General features: G+C 43.4%; 1 protein-coding gene across 1 annotated transcript in view; it reads right to left on the bottom strand.

The window, feature by feature from the left end:
* The window catches only part of SEMA6D (semaphorin 6D), a 129,835-nt gene that overhangs the window by 4,586 nt on the left and 101,134 nt on the right, over positions 1–24,115 (bottom strand). The window contains 17 exon segments of the mRNA XM_031555304.1: positions 278–445; positions 2,238–2,294; positions 2,642–2,733; positions 3,568–3,645; positions 3,748–3,888; positions 4,629–4,802; positions 4,885–5,040; positions 5,251–5,382; positions 5,491–5,708; positions 6,441–6,529; positions 6,974–7,093; positions 7,377–7,467; positions 7,686–7,787; positions 7,870–7,932; positions 8,037–8,097; positions 8,682–8,793; positions 9,156–9,312. Of these exon segments, the coding sequence (XP_031411164.1) occupies positions 278–445; positions 2,238–2,294; positions 2,642–2,733; positions 3,568–3,645; positions 3,748–3,888; positions 4,629–4,802; positions 4,885–5,040; positions 5,251–5,382; positions 5,491–5,708; positions 6,441–6,529; positions 6,974–7,093; positions 7,377–7,467; positions 7,686–7,787; positions 7,870–7,932; positions 8,037–8,097; positions 8,682–8,793; positions 9,156–9,264 (1,963 nt within the window). The 5' untranslated portion in view covers positions 9,265–9,312.

The raw sequence follows: 24,115 nt of genomic DNA, 5'->3' as shown, positions 1-24,115 counted from the left end.
TTTTTTAGTGCACCCACTGATTTTAATGGGAATTTTGGAGCACCCCAAAACTGAGATGCTGAGCACCTGCATCTGCATCTCCCCATTATAAGCTCTAAGCAGCACTTCGTATGCTGGTTAAAGAGGTATGAGAATCATGATTGCACTGTCTGCATATTCATAGGAAATGGGTATGAAATATAGCCCAACAATCACGGCTGTCACATTTAAACCTTAGAAAATGCTGAGACTATCAGGTTTCCATTCAGCTGCAATGTATTCCCTGGTAAGGCCTTACCCTTTGGGACACCTGATAATGGATCAGAATAATCAGAAGTGTTTGGGTCATCTTGAACTACAAATTTCCGAGAGCCAGTCACTTTAGGTTTCCAGGAACCAATCACTCTAGGTGATATAACTGGGATACTTGCCATTGTGGTAATGGAAGCTGAGGAGAACTTCATGTCTGTGGTGGCAAACAGATTTTATTAATGTGTATTACAGTCAGGCTTTCCTCACTGTTTCACGGTATATCTAAGCTATAGCTGCAGACAGCTTTTAATGGGAGGTTACTTGACAGAGCAAAATGCAGCCCACAGAACTACAGAGGGCTGATTAAAATCAATTGATTCAAAACTTTTAAGTATGACAAAAATACATTAAAACATCAACAGTTGCTAGCCAAAAAGCCAGAGAAGTCAAACATGAAAGCAATGCAAAAGTTAACGTAAGCAACTGGTGGAGATGAAAAGCAGAACTTACTCTACTTAATTGCTATACTGTTCACTGGAGACAACATATTCCATTACCTTCTACACATCTTAAAAAAAATTACTTAGAAAGATACATGCTTACTACAGGTTACTCCTCAGAAACCAGATTGGCGCCATTAGTGCTGCAAGAGTACACCAGGAACTGCTGAATAAGCCATTTCTTGAGGGGACGATGAAAGGAATGTTTTTAACCTCTATTTTTGTAATGGCTCTTAAGGAACAGTACTGTATAGATCTTGGCTTCTTTGTAGTACACTTACTGAACAGAATCACTATTGCCTATGTGAAAATGCACGAGGAGGAAACAAACTGGGTTTACAATCCAAAGACTACTTTGCACACAAGTATTTTGTATTCACTGTCCCTATAGGTCTAGGCACAAATGGCTGCAGCTCAGAATCTGACAGTACTCCAAAAGCACACTCAATCAGGACTTGAAAAACAGGTTAAATTGTATCTATTGTAAAAGACCAGGTTGAAAATTTGCTTGATAAGCATTTCCAAATGACACAGTTTTGTTTTGCTTTCCTAATTGAATCTCTAAATTATATTACGGGTGTGTATATATACCTATGGAAGATACTTGTCTCAGACATTACTTCAAGTTACAGAAATATAATCAGAAACTAACGCGAACAAAAATAATTTGTCACACTTTTACAAATGAAGCATACAAAGAGATTCTTTTCAGATTTGCCAGTGAGGAATGTGCCCTTGGTTTGAAAACAAGAGACCAAGTTCCAGGAGCAAACAAACACTAGAAAAATCAGGGCTCAGGCTTGTTCCTGTTGAAGTCAACAACAAGGTTCTGCTTTTGAGTTCAACAGAGGAGCACTGGGTCCTGACTCCTGGAACACACCAAGGGCTGACAGCAAATACACTGTTAGAAAAAAAATCTCTGAAAGTAGAAAGGATGTGAAAGTCCATTTGACAACAATGCTTAAAATTTTCTAAGCCACCTTTGTCTACACAACTGCTCATTAAGCTAGACAGTTTGTGATATTTTTTTCCATTAGCACAAACTACTTAAAACATTTTAAAAATATAGAAAATACACATTTTAGAAAATGTGTATTTGTGCCAAAAGCTTGCTGGGAAAGGAGGAAGGAGAAAAGGAGAGGTAAGGAGGAAGATGATGAAATTCTGCCATTCATCTACTAGAGATGACCAACAGGGGCATTCACAAATGCATGGCTGGGATACAGAGTAAAGCTTAGTGGACTTTCGTGCAGTGAAGATGTCATCTATGTTAATCAGGCTCTTTAATAAAAGATGTCTCAATAAATAATGAGCTGTTAACATGCGACTACACAGGGTGAAGTGCTGAGTGAGAAGAGTCTCACTATCTTTACCATCAGTGGGAACATGAGTAAAAGCACAAAAATGAAGGATTGCCAACTGTGCAAAAGGAAGGAAAAAAGGGCTGAAAATGCTGAACTGAAGGAAAGTAAAGGTCATTAATTCAAAAAATTAAAAAAAACTAACCAGATGTTGGGTCCCCAAATATTTTGTAATCTGGTGTAGCTGTAGTAGGCAAAATTTCTAAAAGAATTAAAGGAACAAGTAATCAGTAAAAAGTAACAAAAAGAAAGCAAAAGATCTCAGACCTGAGTGACGGGAAATAAAAACTAAAATATTACTGCTTTTAAAAAATAAATTCTTCAATACTTTCCTATAGACCCCAAATAGTTGCAAATTGGTGAAGGAGAAGAAAGACAAAACTCTGCCACACAGGACCAAAAAAGCTCAGCTTTGTGAACATTCACAGTTACACCAGGTGATGCGTTCATGTTACCGAAAAGCTCATAATAAATTTAACATCTACAGCAAAGTGTGGCCACAGACTATAGCTGAGACATTACAAATGAAAAGCAATGGCTATGTCTTACCATGGCAGTCCCCAAGCTGCGCTGTGTTGCCATATTCCACATCTTGTACATATCCTCCAGTGCTGTGGTTGTATGAAACAAACAAAGAGAACCTGCAATTAACAGTATTAACAGGGAAACAAATGGTGATTGTTTTTTTTCTGGAGGCAAGAAATTGAATCATACTTGTTCTGTCACCTTAGAGAGGCAAGAGCAATAGCGTAAGACCAAAAAACATGTTTTACAAAATATGAGAGTTAATTATATCTGGGCTTTAACACTGTATATACATGCTTATGCTAGGAAACCGAAAAGATCATATTTTCTTCATAGCAAACTCACTGGATCTTCTACATTGGGCGTACTCTTGGTTTTGGGTACAACTATGCAATTATACTGGTCGAAGTTTGCTGCCCTGCTACAAAGGCTTCCTTTTAAGATACAGCTGCTAATGCACTCTATATTACTGACTTGATTTGTGCAAAAAGCCTTTGATATGTATATTTATCACCCTAGCCTCAGCGTGGAGGCAAAATCTTACTTTTTTTTTTTTCCAAGTCTGAAACCTGTGTTTTCCTATTTGCAACTGACTGTGAGCATGCCTGGGAGGAGGTGGTGTGTACTGCCCTGTCTGAATTGCACAGGTTTACAGGCAGCAATTTGTTGACTTCCTGCTTCCAACATCTCATCCTACAAGTCTGCTTGTCCTCTCACACACACACATGTAAAACTTCCACTGAAGTCTTCACTTAGAGATTGCATAATTAGGTCAGACTTAAGCATTCTGTTCTCTTTACATGTATAGTACCTAAGAAAAACAGCTCTAGGAAAAATGGAGATTTATTAATAAAGTGTAAGGGGAACAGGCACAGGACACAGCCCCCTGTAGTCTATCAGAGTAAAATACAGAGTAGAGATGTTGGCCTAATTTGAATAGTAGTACTTACGGCATGCCTGGTGTCACTCTCCCACACACCTCGTGGTCTAACCAGCCACAGTATGGATCCCGAGAAGCAATACATGCCCTTGGAAGAGAAAAAACCCAAAAAATCATGCATTTTTTTTGCTTCCTTCTTTAGAGATGTTGGCACCCTTCCTTTAAGGGGAGTTCAGGAACGGGGCCGTACTTTTTACATGACCCGTGACGCTCACACCGGCTCAGAGGAATTCTAATGACACAGCTGGAGAACGCCACAAACAGAGCATGGTGGTCTCTATCCAACTGAAGGGAAATGACTCTTCTGTCATCCTCGTTCTCAGCATTACACCTGGACAGCAAAAATAATGGGAAGCCGCTGTTTTACAACTGTAGTACTTTGATCAGAGTTTACACTGAAAACTATTTATTACAGTCCATGTAGATACTGAAATTAGACTTCTTACATATATAAATGTTACTTATTAGTCTCTGCTGAATGATTAGCAAACAGACCTATGGGTTACCAGATGCTGGCTTCTGACTCTTATTTACAGCTAGGTGACTATTTTGAACATGTGGGGAAAATTTTTTTGTTTGTTTTTTTTTTGTTCTCACAGTTGGCATAAATATTTCAACAGCACAGAACAAGAGTTCTAACTGGGTGCCAGTCTAACTGGAATGCTTCCACTCCCAAATTCTTCACTCCAGAGTAAACAAGTTTACAATGATTAGATACAGTTTATATATTATTGGTTACTGTTGAGAAATACTCAAGATAAGCTCTCATCATTTCTTTCTAAGAGCAGCAGATTGTTCTGATGTTTGATATTCAGGAAGAAGTGTATTTGTGGAAGAATTAGACTGTATCACTGACGTCACTTCAGTGGAATTATGATGTTCACTCAACCCAAGCAAAATGGCAAATAACCAAATATTTTCAGGTTATTCAACATGAGAGACATTGTGAAATGACAAACAAGCAATGAAGTTGGCATTAATGAATTAGTTTTGGTTCACTATCATTTTTGTTTAGCTTGGTACTAAACTAGATAAAGAGCTGCATATTTCAGGTGTTCTCATAATACTTACTTTGCGTGGTTATATGCTTCAATCTCTTCCAGTAACACACTGTCATTCAAAGAGAAAGGTCTGGTCTTTGCCAAGATTTTAAGTACTACTCCTGCTTCAGAGCCAACAAATATGACTGTGTAGTTCTGGTGTGGTCCAGCAGCGTGGTCTACAGCAATTGCTGTCAATCTGTATCTATCAAGGCCAAAAGACATAACATTAACAAACAGCATGCTTTCTTGTTTTCACATGCTTCATTTTTTGAATGATGTCATACCTGACGCGTGTTTTGGTAAACCAAGGCTCCTCAATGATTGAGGGAACAGCTGAATCCATCAAAGGATGAGATTTGATGAAGGACAATGTTTCGTCTGGGAAATCAATGGAGGTTTTGTAAGCTTCTGCTAGGCCATGTTTTGCACAGCAGCCAGGTCTGAAAGGAGAACAACATTGTTTTTTCCCCTCTTGGTATTACAGTTAATGAGAGAAGGCAGCCTGCTAATGAGCATCCTTATGGTTGAAGAGTAAAGCTCTGCTTGTTTTTGTTTTTTTTTTTAACCAATACAACACTCAAGAGTGCAGCTGATTTAAAGTATGTCTTTACAAGGACAACTTTATAGTACCATGAGGAAAAACTTTTTACCTTGGCTTTGGTACCTTGTCTTCAGGTACAGCTGTCCAAACAGAGTCAGGAGTTTTTTGTTCTTTAAATCTCCCTTTGAAGACTTTCTCAATGTCATCCATGCTGAAAGCACACACTGCTGAACCAGGGATGCTGTAAAATAAGAAAAAGAGTTGCAAGAACTCAGCCTACAATAGCACCAATCTCAGTGCAAGAGAGAGCCGGAGAACTACCTTTGATGTGAAGTTGCTCATCTCTCACCTGTTAAGCTGTGTAGTGAATACACCGACAACCGTGGGGATTCCATTGATTTCTATTATGTCTGTGATAGACTGCAGAACATCAAAGTAGAAGAACGAATCCCCAGGAACAGAGCAGTTGAGCCGAGCTTTCAGAAAGGATGTCCAATGTTTTTCCAGGACTCTCTGGGAACCCCCCATGTCATTTTTGCATATGCGTGCCACACGGGAATACACGGCCTGTGAAGGGCGGAAAAATGGGAAAGGAAGGAAGGGTTGAGAGATTCTAGGGCAAAAGTGCTTGTTTCTGAGCCGTTAATAAAACACTGCAGATAATTTTAACAGGATACAGTTGCCACTTATCTGTGCAGAAAGGAAGAAAGCAAACAATGTTTAGCTGCTAGTGCATAGGCATCTTAATGCATCGCCAAGCAAATGCAACTTGCCAGCTTGTCCCCACTTTTTTTCCATTCAAAATCATATTGTTAGTGAGATTTAAAGACTTTAATTAATCACGTGTAAAGAAGTTAATAATTTATTATAGAATATCCTTCCATGGTGAGGCATTAGCATTATACTCTGCAGTGGTATGACTGAATTATTCAATATCTACGGACATTAGAGAAACTTCTTTGAAACTCTTCTTTTGTGTTCTTTTGTTTCTTTTATAAGCATGGAAAAAAAAAAACCTAGATATTCCATTAACTGTCACATGTGTTAAGGCAACAGCTACACCAAAAGATACCTGCATAGAGCTCTCCTAACTGCAAGACATGAAGAATACCAATAACTTTTTGGTAGAAGAATGCACTGTTATGCTTTTTTCTCTGCCTGTAAACTATAATTTTGGAATAACTGCATAAATTTGGTACTACAGCCCTATTTCACATTGTAAGCTGTACTTGTTACTGCTACTTTTTGGATGATCTAATTCTGCCAAGGCTCATGAGAGCTTGCTGGAAGGATACCCACCTTGCCTATATTATTGTGCTCTACAGCAATTTCTCGAAAGAAGAAATACACGTAGTTCCCATATTCTATGGCATGGAGAAAGTGTGGCTCTGTAATAAAGAGCAAGGAGAAAGTTACTTCAAAGAACTGTTCCGTCAGCATACAACACTGGCTGCACTGTGCAGCTCAGTGGCTTCTCCCACAGGTCCACACCAGCTAACATTGCCTCCACCCCTCCAGACACTTTAGGATGTCCAAATATGAGTGCGCTCAAATGAACCATAAGGCTTTTAGTGTTGGCTAACAGACTATAAAAACTAGCCTCAAAGGAATTGCATTTCAGCTCAGGTATCATTCACTGATGCATTTAACAACAACAAAAAATTGCTTTATTGGTTATTAGGCGCTTTCTTACTGTGATCACGCTGCATTGAAAGCTGCATGTTTGCTATGCTGTGGCACGTGTGTAAAGCACGCTGGCTGTGAATTATCTGACCTCTGTGCTGCTGAAATTACATTCACCACATATACGGGAAGATACTCCCCCAAATTACCTTTTATCCATTTGGAATCATACTTTATTGTTCTTAGGGCAGATCCATCTCCCATGCTGCGATAAATAACAGCATCACTTGCCAGGAAATCTGCTACTGTTGCTGAATACAATTTTCCATCTAAAACAGAAGTTGAAAATGTAGTATTAAGAGGCCTTTAATAATCTACAGTATTCTGACTAGTCTGTATTCCCCCCGCCCCTTTTTATTTTACTGCCGTTCTTCCCCAAATTGATCTAACCTATTTATTAACAGGTCAGCTTCTTATCCTTTGGAGGCCCTTTAAAAATTTTAAGAGCAGAGGCACCTTGACACCTTTAGCTTTCCTGTGCTAGCTTTAAAAGCTCCCTGGCTCCTTTAGTGTCATTAATCATTTAGACTCATTACAAGCAAAAGTTCTTACCAGCAAAGAGGGCGACATTGGTTTGTCTGGCATCAAATGGGCATCTTGCCAAACCACTAATTTCCTCCCCATCATAGTCTAAGGTACTCAGCTAGAGAAGAAAAATAAATGGGTGACACTGTCATTTCTGTTTTGTATACTGGCAAAAAACATAACGTTGTCTTTTTTCAAAACTTAATTTGGCAAATTGGCTTCTGTCTGGTTTTATTTCACCTTGAAACACTCTCAGTCACGCTGGCTGTATTTGCTACAGCATAATTGGGGCAAGCAAAACCAGTAACACCTTAATGACATATTCAATATTCTTACCCGATAGTATCTGCACATAGGATTAAATGCATTTGTTCCACAGACAAACACCATCTCATCATTTCTTGGAACAAAGACTTTAATGAAGTTATGGCATTCATCCTGAAAAGAGATTAAAATGTATTAATCGCATTTCTGAATATATAATTCACATTTGTGTATGACAATGCATGGATAAACTTACTTTATGTTTTCCTTTCATAGCACAGTTCTCTCTGTCCTGCTGCCTTGACCTCCATGTCAATTTCTGTTCAAATCAAACCAGAAATTTCATTTTCATTTCAAAAAAAGCCTTAAAAAAGGAAGGAAAAAAAAAAACAGCCCTCCTTTGCCATTCTTTTATCTACTCACCCTGCTTGGAGTAACTTCTGATTTTGGAACTTCATTCAAGTTTACAGTGTAAACTTGATCCCTGTTTGCAAGCAATAAAAAGACACAAATCAATTCATTAATTAGTTAGACTTAGTTTGATAAATCTATTTTGTTAGACAAGAAGTTTTTATTAAATGCTTATGGATTTTCTGTGTGCAACACAAACGTGAGAGGTTTGGACATGGGCAGCACAGGGCGGTGGTGACTCTTGTTGGTGTGGTCCTTAGATAGCACTCACACTGTCCAGTTCTTCCTTACTCTGCCTTTCCATTATGCTGAAGTCTAATCCAGACTCTAAACACTGAAGTGTTTCATACTCATTTCCTGCATCCCTGATGTGTCAGTCCAAGTTTAACATAATCAGGAGAGGTTTTTATCAGAGCAGGAATATAAAAGAGGGAGAAGACTATTTGATCACTGGGTTTAGCGTAACTACAGTAACTGCAGCCTTCAAATCCAATTTCCATGCGCTGGTCATAGATACGGTGTATTTCTCAGGGAAGTCCTCCCCCAGTTCTAATTTTTATCATATTCTGCAGATTTTTCTAAATGAATTTTACACATTAATGCAAAACCAGAAGAGAAAAGAATTTTAATCTAATGAACTGACTGAAGGAAAATTACCTGCCAGCGATATAAAGTGTGTCTCGAATTTTCAGCATCAGTTGGAAGTCCAGTCTGTGCTGAGATTCATTGCCTGAAGGGCGTCCTCTAAATACTGGATATTGCCTTGAATCTGCAAGTAAAAGTGGGCTACACCATCACTCAGGATTATAGAGCTAAAGAATCAATATATGGCATTGATTAGCTGTATATACTAGGTGTAGAAGGGTTTAAACTAAATTCCTTGAGTAATGTCTTGAATATAAATGAAAAAAGATGGCTAATGTCAGCAAACGTTCTTTTTCCTGAAGTTATTGCTGTATTTCTGATTGCTTTTTTAAGAAAATGATTAAGTGTTCTATTAAAGATACAAAGCCAGTAAACACATTTCAATTTGAAAGGAAACAGATCTTTTTCTCAACTTCCCAGGGATTTAAAAAAAAAAAAAAAAGCAAGCCTTTCCCCAGTGGTTGGCACCATTTGCAGATTACTTACAGTGGTAGTCAACAATGTTAATAGGGTCCTCATCTTCAGGAAAGCTGACAGCTCGGCACTGGGACAGACTCATTAGCATCACAGAGGCGCACAGCAGAGGAAGCCTCATGGCTGGTGAACGATGGGTGCTGCCTTCCTGGAGACACCGTTAAACTACCTGAAAACAGGAACAGGGTTGTGAGATTGCAGCAGTGCAGGACAAGCATTGTGACTTCCTACTGCAAACGGTGCATCTCCTTTGCATTTGAGCACTGGCACCAGCAGTGGTGCTTATGAGAGGCTCCTGTGCGCACGCTGGTAGAAAACCCTCATGTCATATCCCTGCTCAAAGCTGCTCTGAAACATCTGGGTGTTTGCTAATTTTTAGGTGGATTTACAGGCATTTCCGAAGAAGCTGATGATCGCCAGCCCATTTAATTCATGGGAATAATAAACAGAACATGCAGGCTGCTGACCTGGCAAGAAAAATTGTCAAACTTCGGATTAGAATTTTAATTAAACTGCAATCTCTTTCCATCCCCTCTATCACCGAATGTCATCCAATAACATCCTTTCTCCATAAAAAGCCTAAATCTTATCCACAAAAAGTCATGACACACGCAATCTGTCTGAACAGTCATTCCATGTTTTAAAATTATTGCTTGTTTCTAGGCTGCACCATCACAACGCTAAGCCTAACATGCTCATTGCAAAAGCCTTTCTATCTGGGACCAGATGCCTGGTGTTGTGGTTCACACACGTGCACAGAAAATGCACAAACGCTGCCTTGGTAGTGCAACAGGATTTGATGCATGATATGCAAGTGTGGCAAAAAGACTCCAATCATGGTGCTGTATGTGCTGCCTAAGATCCTGCCTTCCCCCAATTCCAACCACTACCAACAAAAGCTTGCAACTCACCAGCAGCTTTCAGGGTTTGCTTTGTTTGCTTTTGGTTGTTTGGTATATGCTCTATAGATTACACAGCACATATTGTGATAGCAGCACAATATTATGCAGCAAAGTTTTTAAGAGGGGAATGGAAACATTGCTTCTCCAATTAAACTGCAGAGATATTTTAGTGAGCAGAGCTCAACTACTCAAGCTGCAGTTTGGGTAGGATGCAAGAAAACATCTCAAAGTGAAATGCGATCTGTAACAACCACAAGTGGTCTGGGCAGGGGTTATATTTCTCATTAGAAGCCTGGCAAATGGAGTACTATTCCCTCCTCCAACCTTTTGGAAGCATTCATTCAGCCCCGATTCACAGGTCAGAGCTTTGAGTCACCACTCCAATGCCGTGCAGTTGCTGGAATCAGTTATTAAATGCATTCTCTAAACAGAAAAAAAAAAGAAAAAGAAAAAGCCTTTCGATTTTAGCATTAAAATTGCTGTGAGATGTATCCATTGCCAGCACAAAGTGCCAGGCCTGATCCAGCAAAGCACTTAAGTATTAATCATTTAATAATTTGAAAAGCAATTAAAAAAACCCCTTCATAACAACACTTAACCTTTTAGTAATGTTTACTTGGGTTGAGAAAACTGTATTTGTTAATTAATCCTACAGCTGGCTAGGGGCAAGGCTCCTTCCATGCACAGAGCTGCTGAGCTCTCTGAGTTCAGGTCAGACTGTGAGGAGACCAGTGGCAGTGCAGGCGCAGTTTGGTGAGGGCAGTGTGACTGTGGGTGTTGTCTGAACGCCTGGTCATCACAGACTGACCTGAAAAGGAGCATTTTCCTCTGTTAATGATATTCCTGTATCCCAGGCCACCCGTCTAGAACGGATGGGCTGTGCTCTCACTCAAGATTGATGAGCGCAGTGGTTAATAAACACTAATGATTCCTGGCACTTTCCCTCTGCTCCTCCTTGTCCTGACATGGCCTCTCCAGCTGAAGCATCTTGCATTACATTACTAATGAGCAAACTTAAAACAAACTGGAATTAATAAAGTTAGTCAAATTAGATCTTTCTTGCGAAAGCACATTTCAGCAAAGTCCTGCAGCACAGTGGCTCCCAGACACAATAACAAATCATTAGTGGTTACATGGTCCCTTTTTTGAAGCAGACTCCAAATATCCGCCCCACTGCTGTCCCAGGGAGAGGAGAGGAAGGGAGGCACCTAACTGGCACATGCTGGGCAGGAACATCTATCCAGTGCTGAGTAAAAGCCCTCCCTGAAGCCTCGCTTTCTTAGAGAATGAATGAATACAAGCAGGGACCAAGCAAGACGGTCTCCCAGCCCTGGAAACTTAGCTTAGAAGATGAGGTGGTTCATGGCTGCACACTGTGACTCAAAGACACTTATCCCGGCTGCAAAATGCACACAGCCTTGAAGTTGTACAACTTCTGCTAGTACGGGCAAATATTAGGAAGAGTTTCTTTATTTCCTCTTTCCTCCCAGCATCTCATCGAGGAAGAATTCAATGGGGACAACAAATTTGAAACTTGCATGAAATTTCCTTTACAAAAGCAAATACTGTGTTCTGGACTCAGAAGGTGGCTGAGAACAAAAGGGCAGTTTGCTGTGTATGGGTCACTACAGCCATGACCTAAAAATACCACTGTCAGAAAACCAGAAAGGAAACAACCAAAACACCAGATACACCAAGAATGAGATCGTTCTCTCAGCTAGGGTCACAATTCAGCACGCTGTAATCCCAACTTGTAGTCTTTAGAAAACAAGGCAAACTTTTGTAAATGTAAAACTATGGGATGTGTTTCCCCAGAGACTGCATCGGGAACTGAAACAAACCCACATTTATGGATTCCTCAAGAAAAAACCCTGAAAACTCTGAATATACACCGGATACGAACTGTAAGAACGCAGAAGAGGTGGTAACACTTACGTACAGAACTGGATGGGGTCAGCATCCCATACCCACCCAGGTCAGCTCAGGTTTCCTTAATGTTTTGCTCATTAAATTATTTCCTGAAAATGAACAGTACCCTGATTTCTAACACTGACCAAAGGCACCTGCTTTAAGAGGCATTTAAATGCAACTTTTAGCTGGCTGGACACAAACTTGAGATCAGAACCACTGCAAAGATAATGAACTTGAAGAGCAGCTGTTCTGCAGATAATCAGAAAAACCCTTGGAACAGGGCTTTATGACAGCCAGGTGTATGCTTCTGGTACGCTCAGATATGCTGGTGTGAAAGCCATTCCTGTTTCAGTCAAACCTATTATGGAAGTCACTACTGTGGACTACAAATAACAAGTAAGTATCTCTTTGGACCAGAACAGTTGATTATGAAATGCTGACAATGTCTACGCTCAAGAAAATGTAGCAAACAATCATACTCTGGGTCTGATTGTTTTTCCGCAGCCAGGATCCAGACCAGTCTCTAATTAATTTTTCTTATAAATTTTAGAAATGCTAGGAAATAATTCATGGCAAATGCAATCTTTTGGAAATTACCACACTGCTATCCCTGTTCTGCAGCCGGGCAATCGAGGCACAGACCAGGGCTGACATTTGTGACCAAAGCCAGCAAGCGAGCAAAGCGCTCAAAGCACCTGAGCTGCCCTGGGTTGCAAGCATTGCTCTTTCTGCAGCATGGGAGACGACTTGGCCATGGGCACTGAGGGAGGAAGGCAAGGAACAGATCAGAGACATTCCAGTATCTGCTCTGTGCTACTGCTTATCATGTCTGCAAATACAAAGGAACAGAGGTAGTGATGTTAGCTGCTGGCAGAAGCCCACATCGGTGCAGAGGGAGCAGCCTGAGTGAAACGAGCTTCAGGCTGAGCTCTGCCGGGCAAGAGGAAGGCAGAAGTGGGCCCGGATGCCTACAGACCCTATGCTTGGCACCCTTCAATCTCAGATACGAGTCCCATCCTTCAACTCTGACTGAGGGAACCCAGAGGAGGAGGGTATCGCTTCTGTTAAAATATGAGCCGTTCCTTCAAACAATCACACATGAAGGGGAAGAGGCCGCTGTTCCCTGCCCATTAATCTCTGCAGCCTCTGACAAGGCGCGGGTGACACTCCATCAGTCAGCTCTGCGTGCGCTGCCACGTAGGAGGAGGGGAAGGGAAAGGGCACGCAGCCAGCTGGAGAAGAGCTGCACAAAATAGCTTCAACCCAGACTGATGCAATATCTTCTATTTGCTCAAAACAAAATTATAAGTCTCCTTAACACAATAAACGTTTCGCAAAATGCTAAGCACAGATGGGAGCGTGGTATGGCAAATCCAGGCAGAAGTTTGAGATAGGTCAGAATGGAAAATATATCTTGAAAGTTGCTTTGGGAGAGGTTGGTGAGGCAAAAGAGAATAGGGCTGCAATAAAAAACAAGCTAAAAAACAGACACATAACACAAAGAGGCTTCAAAGACTGCACTGCCTCCCTTCCCACAGGCTGGAATCAGGCTCCCAGTTGAGATGCAGCACCTCCTTGGCACCCACAGCCATGTGCTAGCAGTGATGCTGAGCACTATGCAGAGCGGCTCCATGAGCTCGGTCACGTTTGGAGACGTGGCTTCCCTCAGTCCCACGGGGCTGTGGGTGCTGACTAAGCAGGAAATCCCCACTGTTCTGTGGTCCTTACCTGCATGAGAAGCTCCTACTGGCACCTCTGAGGGCATGAACCAGCCTTACTGACGTGGAACCTTCTGCAAGTTTGAAAATGAGACCACTCTGCCAATAAGGCAGAAGTTAAAGAGAAGTCCTCCACTAACGCCTGCTCACAGGTGCTCAGGAAGTTTCTCATATCAGTGCCTTGAAGCTTTCTGATCACAAACAAGAGCTCTGTTGGCCGGGTGAGAACAAGTCACAGACAGTTCCTCTTGTAACCAAGTAACAGTTATGTCAGTCTCTGACTGGGAACCTACTCGTCTTATCACCTCCCTCCCCAAATTTGTGTATCCCAAGGATTAGTTAGGTTACAATAATAAGCCTCAGGGCTTATCTTTTGATGTTCAGATTGCTCTCGTGCTGAGAACCACAAGCTGCAAAGGGCCTGGTTCAGATTCTGGCCCTCACCAGGCTAGCAGAAGCGCTGGCAGGGATTCGTGCTTATGGGAGCGAAGCTCTGCAGGTGGCTCACTGCTGGTGCAACCTGCTACAAGGTGGGAGGAGGCACAGATGGGCTCACTGGTTCTGTGCTGATGCTCTGCCTTCACCAGCAGTAGTGAGGAAAGGCAGGCAGGCTCTTGCTGAACTTGTCAAACGAGTCCATCTTTTTGGAAGATTAAACATTTAGCACAGAACACACAACCATGGTGCAGGCCTTCTGTGGAGCCCTGAGCCCTCTGTAAAAGTGCACACACGGGCACCATGGATGTGTCACATCCCTCAGCCAGGCAGGGCCCAAAGCACCTGCAGCGCTGTCACTCGAAGGCCTCGCAGGGCAAAGTGTGCTGGTCATTAGAGCAGGAAAACACAACAATTTTGTATGATCTGAGCCAAAATATATGACCAACACTGCCTAGGGTTGAACGGCTTGAACTCTACAGAAAGGGAGAAAAAAATTCTTTGTCATCTCTCTATTTTTAGTCCCTCTATGTCTCACTGTGTCAAATTCTCTTTTGTTTACACATCAGACAGCTCTCTACATAAGATGCAACAACTGCCTTATGAATCTGTGTGGGTATATACATGCAGGTATGTGAGAAGCAGGGGATCATTCTCCCATTTCAGGTCATATATACACACAGATTTTCTAATGATGCAATTGCAAGTTGTTTTTTCAGATGTGTTCTTTCGTAAACATGTTTCTGTTAATGAAGGCTGACTTCAGTAACATCCTGCAGGCACTGCTTGACACAGAGATTTAATGTACATTTAAATCTAGAGATTTGCTATGATGTGGTAAATCCATATTGTGGAGCTTGGTGACAAATTGCTTCAGCTAATTATCAAATAACACAGGAAAATATTTGTGGTTGTAACAACAGAAGCATGATTAAATTATTACTGAAGTCCCTTTAAAAACTTACAGCATTGTTATGTATAAATAAATAGATAAGAAAAAAATGTTTATGTCCTATAGAGACGTGCTCAGCTTGTAACCTGTGCTCTACACCATCCGTACTTCTCCTTACAACAGTCTTAACATCTGATTCTCCGAAGAAAAATTTAGGATGTTTGGAGCTATGACATTAATTGAGCACAAAAGTGCAAATAGCAAGTCTGTTATTTTAAGATAACACAACTTCTTTTAAGGAATTCTGCATTAACCTCTTGATCTATGCCTAAGTACAAAAAAAAAAAAAAGGTTTAATATTTAGCGATGAAACCCCACTACTGAGCATCACAGCTTTCATCTGAATTGGCTTATGGTATTGCTGGTTACACTCCAGTTGTTTGCAGGCTTTTAACATTACAGAAAGCACACCCCTCTCCTCTGAACAAGCTGACAACACTTGCAAAACGGATAGGGTGACTTTTAATGATGCAAATGCTTAGTGGCTGATTAGGTGCACGTTGAGGGCTAAATTGTCTTGCGATTAAAAATTTACTTGAATGCAAGATAGTTTCAGCTGGAAAGGAAATAAAATGCTGAGCAAACCGTAAGTGATTGCTTCAATTATGTTTATTTTAAGTTAATTTTTGAGAGTGAATGTTAACTACCTTCCTTTACCGGGGTGATACAAAAGTCCTCCAGCTGCAAACAACCTTTGATTTCAGCTCATATCTATGGTCAGATCTGCTGTCTGTTGTGCAGAACTCCTGCAAGCACATGCTCCCTAGAAAGTGTGCTGGGGTTGAGCTGCAGGCGATAAAGCACAGGCACTTCAGCTCATACCCTGCTCTGGATTCACCACTTCAGCAGGCCTTCTGTTCTATCAATTCAAACTGCTTATGCCCAGCTGAGACTGCCCAAGCAAAGGCTCGATTTATTCACAGAAGCGTTCAAGGAAGGGTGCAGAGGAGAGGGATGTTGGGGTTTGGTGTTGCACTCTCTGCACTGACCCTGTTAATTACAGTCCGTGGGCAGAACTGGCAACGCACGCTCCAACCCCAAAGCACAGAATGCAATGCCATCCCACTGGGGCAGGCGGCTGCAGCCCATCAGGCTGAGCACACAGGGTGTGCTGCCAGCCCACAGCTGGTCATGGGGTGTCAGGCATTTTCTGTGTGCTTTTGAGTCTGAAATCTCAAATTGTGAGTTTTCACCCTGAAAACCAGCGATGTCTCAAACTGAGATGGCAAAGATCCCATTACTTATAGTACATACAGGCTTGGACATAGGTTAGAAACAACCAAAGCGACCCACAGAACCTCAAAAAAAACCCTAAGCCTGGACCAAAGTGTCTCCTATTCCATCCTCTAAGAGTCTGCTACAAACATGAGTGAGAGCTGTAAGGAAAGCAAGAACCCACTGTGCACACAGGCCGATGTGATTTACACAGCAAGACTGCAGCGCCTGATAAGGAAGTGCTGGGACAGGTAGGAGCCAGTATGCGCAGGTGTGGGCACAGTGAAGATCTCAGCCCTGATGTGCATGGCACATGATGCTAGAGCCTCCTTCACCCAGAGCAACTCCAGTGCTGGGCCCTCTAAGATATCCAGCTAACGGGTCATGCCCCAAACAATGCTGGCATCAACCTCACTCCAGAAAGCATCTCCTCTTCCCATCAGTGCTCCCCATGTGGAGTGTTGCTGTGTTGCACCTCGCTGGGCACGGGTCTGCTGGCTCAAGCTGCTGGGCAAAGTGGCACTGCTCACTTCAAAGAGAAAGAAATGGCTACTGGAAAATGGGAGGGGAGAGGGAGATTATCAGCTGGCAAGAATCACATCAGAGCATCCTAAGCACCATGCTGGTATTATCAGTATGCCAGAGCAGCCAGCCAGCCCTGCCTACAAGAATACTGCCTCTAGAGACCAGTGAACAGTGGGATTTTAGCCAGCCTTGGTTTTTCTGCATGGACAAGTATGATAGCTGGCCACCCGGTTCCCTCTTTGTACATGCAGAGCATGTGCTTTGCCACTTTCCTGGCCATAATCAATTACGTGTACAAATGCAGTCATGGAAAACCAGAGGAAGCCTGAGCTCAAAGTTACGAATACTATTATCTTGTTAAGCATTAAAGATTAACTAACAACAGTCAAAGGATGCGTTATGAAACGTCTTTCCCAGGCTGAAAAGCAAATAAAGGGAGAGTTTTGTGTTTTCTCTTTTCAAAAGCAATTCAGTATTTAGAATAATTGTTTAAACTGCTGCTTTTATTTACTACAATATCAAAACGCAGCCCCTTGTCACGTGACTCTTCATATTTTCATTTGAGATGCTGTGCAGAAACACATGGAAATCTGGTGAAGGCAAACCAATTTTAGAACATGTTCCGAGCAATTGTTTTGCAGCACTGCCCTACAGTATGAAGTCTCTTACATTTCTTAAATTGCCTAATCAAATGCAGACTCTGTTCCAGTCACGCTAAATTTTCACATAATGGCAGAAAAACACTTCTTTCTAGCCTAGCACTGAACAGTTGGATCACATTATTATATTTGCTGCTTTTTAGTCTGTGAGCGAGCATCTGTGAGCATATGCACAGACATGGGCAATGGTGGGGGAGAGCGGCAACAGGGGTGCTGCTGTGAGCCTGGGGCAGCACGGGGGGCTCCTGGAGAGATGCCTGTGCACTGATGCTTGAGAGCACCGGGGGCATCGCAGCAGGGCACTGGGGAGGGTTTGGTTTGCTTTTATTTACTTTAGAGTCAGAAGTATTACTGCAGGGTTTGAGCCAGCTTGACTCCTCACCTTACCTTCAGCAGAAGTTATTAAATGGATATAAAAGCAGTCAGGTAACTTATTGCCCCATTGCTGCTCCCTGGCTCCTCTCTGACAGTTTGAGGTTGGAGGCTGCAGTATGCAGCGACAGCTGTCTCGCTTTGGGTCCCCACACTGTGACATGTTCCTGCACCGTATCACACTACTCCAGGTAAATCCTGGCCCCACAGAACTGCCCGCTTCCCATGGGAAGCTGCCAGCCCACTCCAGGCCTGGCACAGGACATGGTGCTGGCACCAGCCCTCAGTCCCCATCTTCTGCCTGAGCTGTATCACCGCATAGCAACATGAGTTGCCATATTTCTGGCACACTACTTCCAATGTGTAAGCCACAAATCAGAGCTTTGGAAGTTAAAATTGAATTACTACTATACTGTTCATGGAGCTTGAATCAAGGTCATAAGGAAATCTGTGGCAGATCAGGGAGGAAGGACTTGAGGCTTTAGAGCTCTGGACTGCAGCATGCCCCTCTCTCCCTTCCATGATGGCCTCCCAGGATCCCAAGACAGTTGCAAGGTTTCTCAAAACCTTTGCTATCACTGGTAGCACTGGGCCAGTGCAAGAACGTGACTGAGTGATCATATTGGAACCACACACAATACACATCTGCAGGTCTATTTTTCTCTCCAGCTGCACCAAGTACACTGAGGTTTGCGCTGGCATAGCTTGCAATGTAAGACCACATGAGCGGTGCTTGTTATGTCTCTGGCGAGGATGAAAACCTGATGCTTTAGTGGGAGGAAAAGCCATAATCCACTCTGAGTAAAACCTGCACCATGGTGCAAAGGACAAAAAAAATTCTATCTATACCCTTGCAGGGAATCAGATTAATCCCCAAACATGGGATTTGATTACTTTAGTTTGAGGTTATCATTAAGAAAAAAAAAATCTATACATTGCTAAAAATATCCACGTAGCACTCACTTCATGAAGAAATACGATTCGCTGAGCAAAAACAAATTACCGGCTTCTCAGTGTTAATCTTTGATAAACACGTGCTGGGTTTAAGAAACTGCCATGGAGAGCAGAACTTTGTAAATTGAAAGAACCCATTCAACTCCGCAAGATGATTTTTTACCCCTTATTACTCCTTTCATGAGACACCTGGGGACATTGTTCGCACACTGTTGACAGCTTTCACACCACTGCTTTTCCTCTTATCCTTACCCTTCCCTTCAGCACTTGTCTCTGGGCGGCAATACACCAAATATAGCTGTATTTGCAAGGGGTGCCAGCGCTGGCTCTTGGCCAACTGTTTGAAAGTAAATGGCCCTCTCCTGCTTCTGCCTGGTAGCTTTGAGTTGCTTCTGTAGGACACAGCCCCGAGCCACCAGGCACTGGGTACCCTGGTACTTAACACCTGGGTGCTTTACTGTGCAGGGCACGTTCTGAGCATTCATGACTCCTTCTTGTTTTTAGCTACTATTTCACTACCAGGCAGAACCACAGCCTCCTTACTGACAGTAGACTACATTCAAACACCATCTAAAATTTTAATCCTGGAGCCTTAAGTATACACTGAGGCTCCTGCAAGCTAAATACACATGTAATTTTCTCTGCAGCCTCCCAAACCAGGGTTGTTGCATGGTCCAATAGATGCACAACTGTTCACACACAGCATGGGGAGGGATGTCCAAGGAGAGGTATATATAAACAGGGACTGGAAATACCAGCAGGACAATGTTCTTCTGACCCCAAAGCACATCTGTCATGACAGGCATACACAGAAATAGCAGCAACACCTTCTGTCGGTGCTGCGAGGAGCCGCCACTCTCCTCATCCTCCACCAGTGCCCGCAGAAGTGGCCTGGAAGCACAGCAGTGGGACTGCACGGGAAAGCCTTCTGTTCCACAGCACAAGGCTGGGGGAAGGCCCTACACCCCTACCTGCCTGTCCCGGCAGGCAGTGTGGGCTGGCACCTCGCTGCTGCTCAAAGAGCTGAGGCCCAGCTGTCTGGACCATTTGGCACGAGAGTGATGAACTATGCGGCTCATGTTAAGAAAAGCCTATTATCCCAGTAATAGCTGAGCTGAATGACCAGCTGATCACCTCTCATCTCTGCTGAGGGCTTGCTTCCAGTACTGACAGCAAGTGCTGTGCTGCTGGTCCCCACGGCTTGCTAGTTCCCTTCCCAGACAATCAGCTCTGTTTGCTTCCCTGCTGCCCCCGCACACTTGTGGAGCCCCCCAGTTCACACCGGCCAATTAATCCTCGCTTGCAGCAAGGACCCTCATTGAAGCCCTCCTTGCCTCTGACACCTGCCAGCATGTGTGCGCTGCACCAAGACCAGCTCAGCCGCTGGGCATGCAGGCCAACAGCTCCTCACAGACCTGCCTGACAGCACCCATCTGCTGCTCATCCCTGCAACCATCCCTGGTGGGGAACGGTCCCTCCCTCTCATTCTGTGTTTGTTCGTGGCCTATCCAATTAGAAACCCAGGCTGGGATTTGGCTCTTGGGCACAATGGCTAACAAAAGTAACAGCAACAACAAACCTTTCTGCAAGAGGAGTATCTGTGTGCAAATGCGACCTCTGTAATGTTACCAAGGTCAGGCAGACCAAGGCCAATCTGCTGCGTGAGAGTATAAATCAAAGCTGTCCAGGGACTGATTTCATTTACAAGGTTTGTAACCATTCTGGACAGAACAAATGTCACTTGCTTGCTTGAGCTCCTCCTCTTCCAGCCCGTGTCCACCAGCCCCTCCTGCCCGGCAACACCTCCTGACCTCCTTTGCTCTTGAAGCAAGGCTCCCTCCTAGCAAGCAAGCTGTGGCTCACACGGCGGGCAGTCACGCAAGGCCAATTTGTTTAAATTATGTAAAAAAATCACACCACAACTGAGATTAGCACAGGGCCATGAGGAGAAGTTACGTGCCACTTAGAGCTCAGGTCACCATTAAGCAATAAATCTTACAACTTCTTCCCTATTGCATTTGTAGATCTGCAAAACAACCCAAGGAACGCATCTGTAGCAAGTCTTAGAGTCTGGGCACCGATCCTGTGAAATCACATGGTTTCCGTTGTGGAACTAAAAAGGCTTCTCCAAGAATGTGTGAAACACACAGCTGAAATCCTCCGCGCTCTCTGCCTGTTTGCGTGGCTAAGTTGAAGCCGCAGGTTGTGTTTCCTTAGCTGGCGGCTCTCGAAGCGCAGCCTGGCCTGCATGCTGAAGGAGCGGGTGCAGCCAGCAGGCTCCCTCAGGGTGAGCTCCATCCCCTCTCACAACAGGTTGCAGTCTGTGTGCCGGGCCCAGGGAAGAAGGAGCCCCGTGGCCACCTCCTCTTGTCACCCTGGCAGCCATCTTGCGGCCTGCCCAGTTATGCCCATGGAGTCTGGGTGCCGGCACAAAACGGCTCCCCGTTCTGGGTGTTAGCTTTAGTTACCATAGCCAGACAATGCTGCCAGTGGCGTGGAAGGAAAAATTGCTGCAGCCAGCTGTGCCGTTCACAGTCGGGTGGTTTCTGTGCAGCTCCAAATGGCTGTGGAGGCAGTAGGCTGTTGTGGCCAAGGACAGGGTGATGGATGGCCTGCACGCACTGTCCAAGCAAGGAGAATGGCAGGAGTTCACTTCAGGGTTGTTAAAATGCTAATCTGAGTTACTTAACAAAGGCTGAACGGCACAGAAGAGTTTGGGAAATCAACACAACTTGTATGTTAGATATGTGAGCTGCAGCTCTGACCTCTGTGGTTGCACCAACATTTGACTTTGGAAGTGGGACCATTGCAAAAGCATTCCTGTTTGAAGGTGCTGAGCCCACTGTAAATACTGTCGCACCACTGCCAGGGAAAGTGAGTACGGCACGCAGAGCTCCTGGAAACGGCATCAGATGGGCAATACTACGATTTTTTGCTGCATGTCTCCTCCATGTGACATGGGAACAAATCAGAACCTACTTTCTTTTGAACTCAAGGCTGGCAGCTATTCACAGAACAAGTAACAACTTAATAAAATGGCTCAGACGAATTTTAACGGTAACTGCAGTAGCTTATCTGATGCATAAGAAAAGGCATCATCTGTTCTAGCAGCAGTTTTGACGAAAGCAACATTTGAACTGTTTTAATTACACACAGAACTGCTAAGACTGAAAATAACTTACACTACCCAATGCAAATAATATACCTTCCATCTTTTCTTAATTACTTATGGAGCAGATTACTACCTTTTCCAATGGAAAGACATCTGATTTTTCTTAACTGGAACTATTGGGAGGTTTAACACACAAATATGTAATCAACCACCATCTCTATTCAGTAAGCAATGCATGCACACAGAGCATTCTCTGAAAAAATACCGGAGTGCAACACAATTAAGCCCAACATAAGCTTGTATAAGCACAGAAGCTGCTCATATAGCCGCTCCCTTTGTCTTACAAAGGCAGACCACAATCAGAGGGGTCCCTGTCACATCACGCATATGACACCTGATGAGAACTGGCCACATCCACCCAGAATCTCTCCACTTGACTTCACATTTCTGCTTTTCAGAAGGAACCACAACCAAAACATTTCAACATTTCTACGGAAGCTCTGTGCAGCTAAATGGGCTTCACCCCACTTCAAGGGATGCTGAATCCTATGCTAAGTGCAGTAATGTTTCTAAAACAATAAAAAGATAATCGTAATAACCAAGAGCTGCAGTCAGTGTGTGACTGGCTGTCAGATGAGTTATTACAAACACCTAACACATGCTCTGAAGGGAGCTTCTATGACTTCTTCTCTTTACCTCCATGTATCTCCCAACGACAGGACCGATCAGATCGAAGACCCATTTAGTCAGAATTAATTGCATATGTAATTAAGCATCCTATCTAACTGTGTGCTCCTCACAATTCTCCATCCAAGTCCCAGCAGCTCCTGGGGCTGAGTGCCGGCTGCAGCAGCAGAGCCCTTCAGGTGGCCCAGCAAAAGGGTGTGAGACGGGACTGCAGGCACACAGCTGGTTGTGACAGGGCCACGGCTGTATTCCTGGCACACACTCCTGCATCATACAAAGCACTGTTAGATGATGTTATCTTTGTTCCATCTCAACCACAAATGAAAACAGGTACCAACAGAGTGGAGGATGCGGGGAGGAGAATATCTGCTCACTGTAACTGAAGATGCAGATGGAAGTGAGCAGCCTGCTAAGCAAACCAGTTCAGACCTCTGGGTTATGTTTTTTGGCTGTCCTTTTGCAGACCGAGCTACATAATTGAGAATAGTAATAAATTCCAACTGCAAACTTTCTCTTCCTGTTTTCAAAACAACTGAGCTTTATGTTGCTTAATATAAAAAATGTTAAAGTTCATGGTTATACAGAAAAAGAGTCAGAGCACTCCACTGCAATTTGTATTTATCTAAGCCAGAGTAAATGTTTGTACAGTATCTGCCAACACAACACAACGTGCCCATCGCTTACTACATTAAATGTGATTACATACGGCTTAATTTACTGAATAGTGACTTAAGCAGACTTTAGAGGTGCACAGAATTTTGTACTGTGAATAAAGCAGGAAAAAAAAAAGTCCATTCTCTTCTGCCACAAAAGTGATCGCAGGGATTTACAATGAACTTCCTGTTGGACTTGGAAGGAAAGAATCTCGGAACGTCCTCTGTGAAAGTATCTGTATGTGAGAGCCGTACAGCAGCACTAAGAGACAGTGGGAAGCTGTTCCCTCAAATTTATTTAAGTGAATTTACAAATGTTGGGAAAAAAACACAACCAGCTCGGGGCACAAAAGTACCCCCAGAAAGAGGCGCGTTTTCCTCAAAGGAAATAAGCATGGGAAGAATGCCACCCATTTACAGAGCCCTGAGCAGCGTTCCAGAGGAAGTTTGCTGTAATTCCTGCACGTTACGTGTGAAATGTGTGTGTGTGTACATGGAGAAGCCACAATACCATCTGTACAGCAAGCACCACATATGTGAGCATGATGAACCATCAGAGCTGCTGCTACGCTCAACAGCCAATGCATTCCGAGCCACGCACGCATCTAAATACAAATGGCTCTGCACAGCGGGCCGAGCTCTGCTCAGCTCCTCGCAGGGAAACGCTGTGCCACAGGCGTCACCCTGACCTGAAGTGAGAAACAACTCCACGACGGGAAGAGCCACTAATTGCAGACCAGCACGGTGCTGTATTCATGTTAACAAGTGGGATACCCGCCGGAACGACAGGATTTTCAACATGTCAGCCTAAAGCAGTCTTAATTGCATTTTCCAGCTTACGAGACAAAACGCGATGGAAATCATCCGAAAAGAAACA

Source organism: Meleagris gallopavo, chromosome 12, assembly GCF_000146605.3.
Source record: "Meleagris gallopavo isolate NT-WF06-2002-E0010 breed Aviagen turkey brand Nicholas breeding stock chromosome 12, Turkey_5.1, whole genome shotgun sequence".
Taxonomy (NCBI): domain Eukaryota; kingdom Metazoa; phylum Chordata; class Aves; order Galliformes; family Phasianidae; genus Meleagris; species Meleagris gallopavo.
Note: the sequence above shows the minus strand (reverse complement) of the source record. Positions and strands in the feature narration are given on the sequence as shown.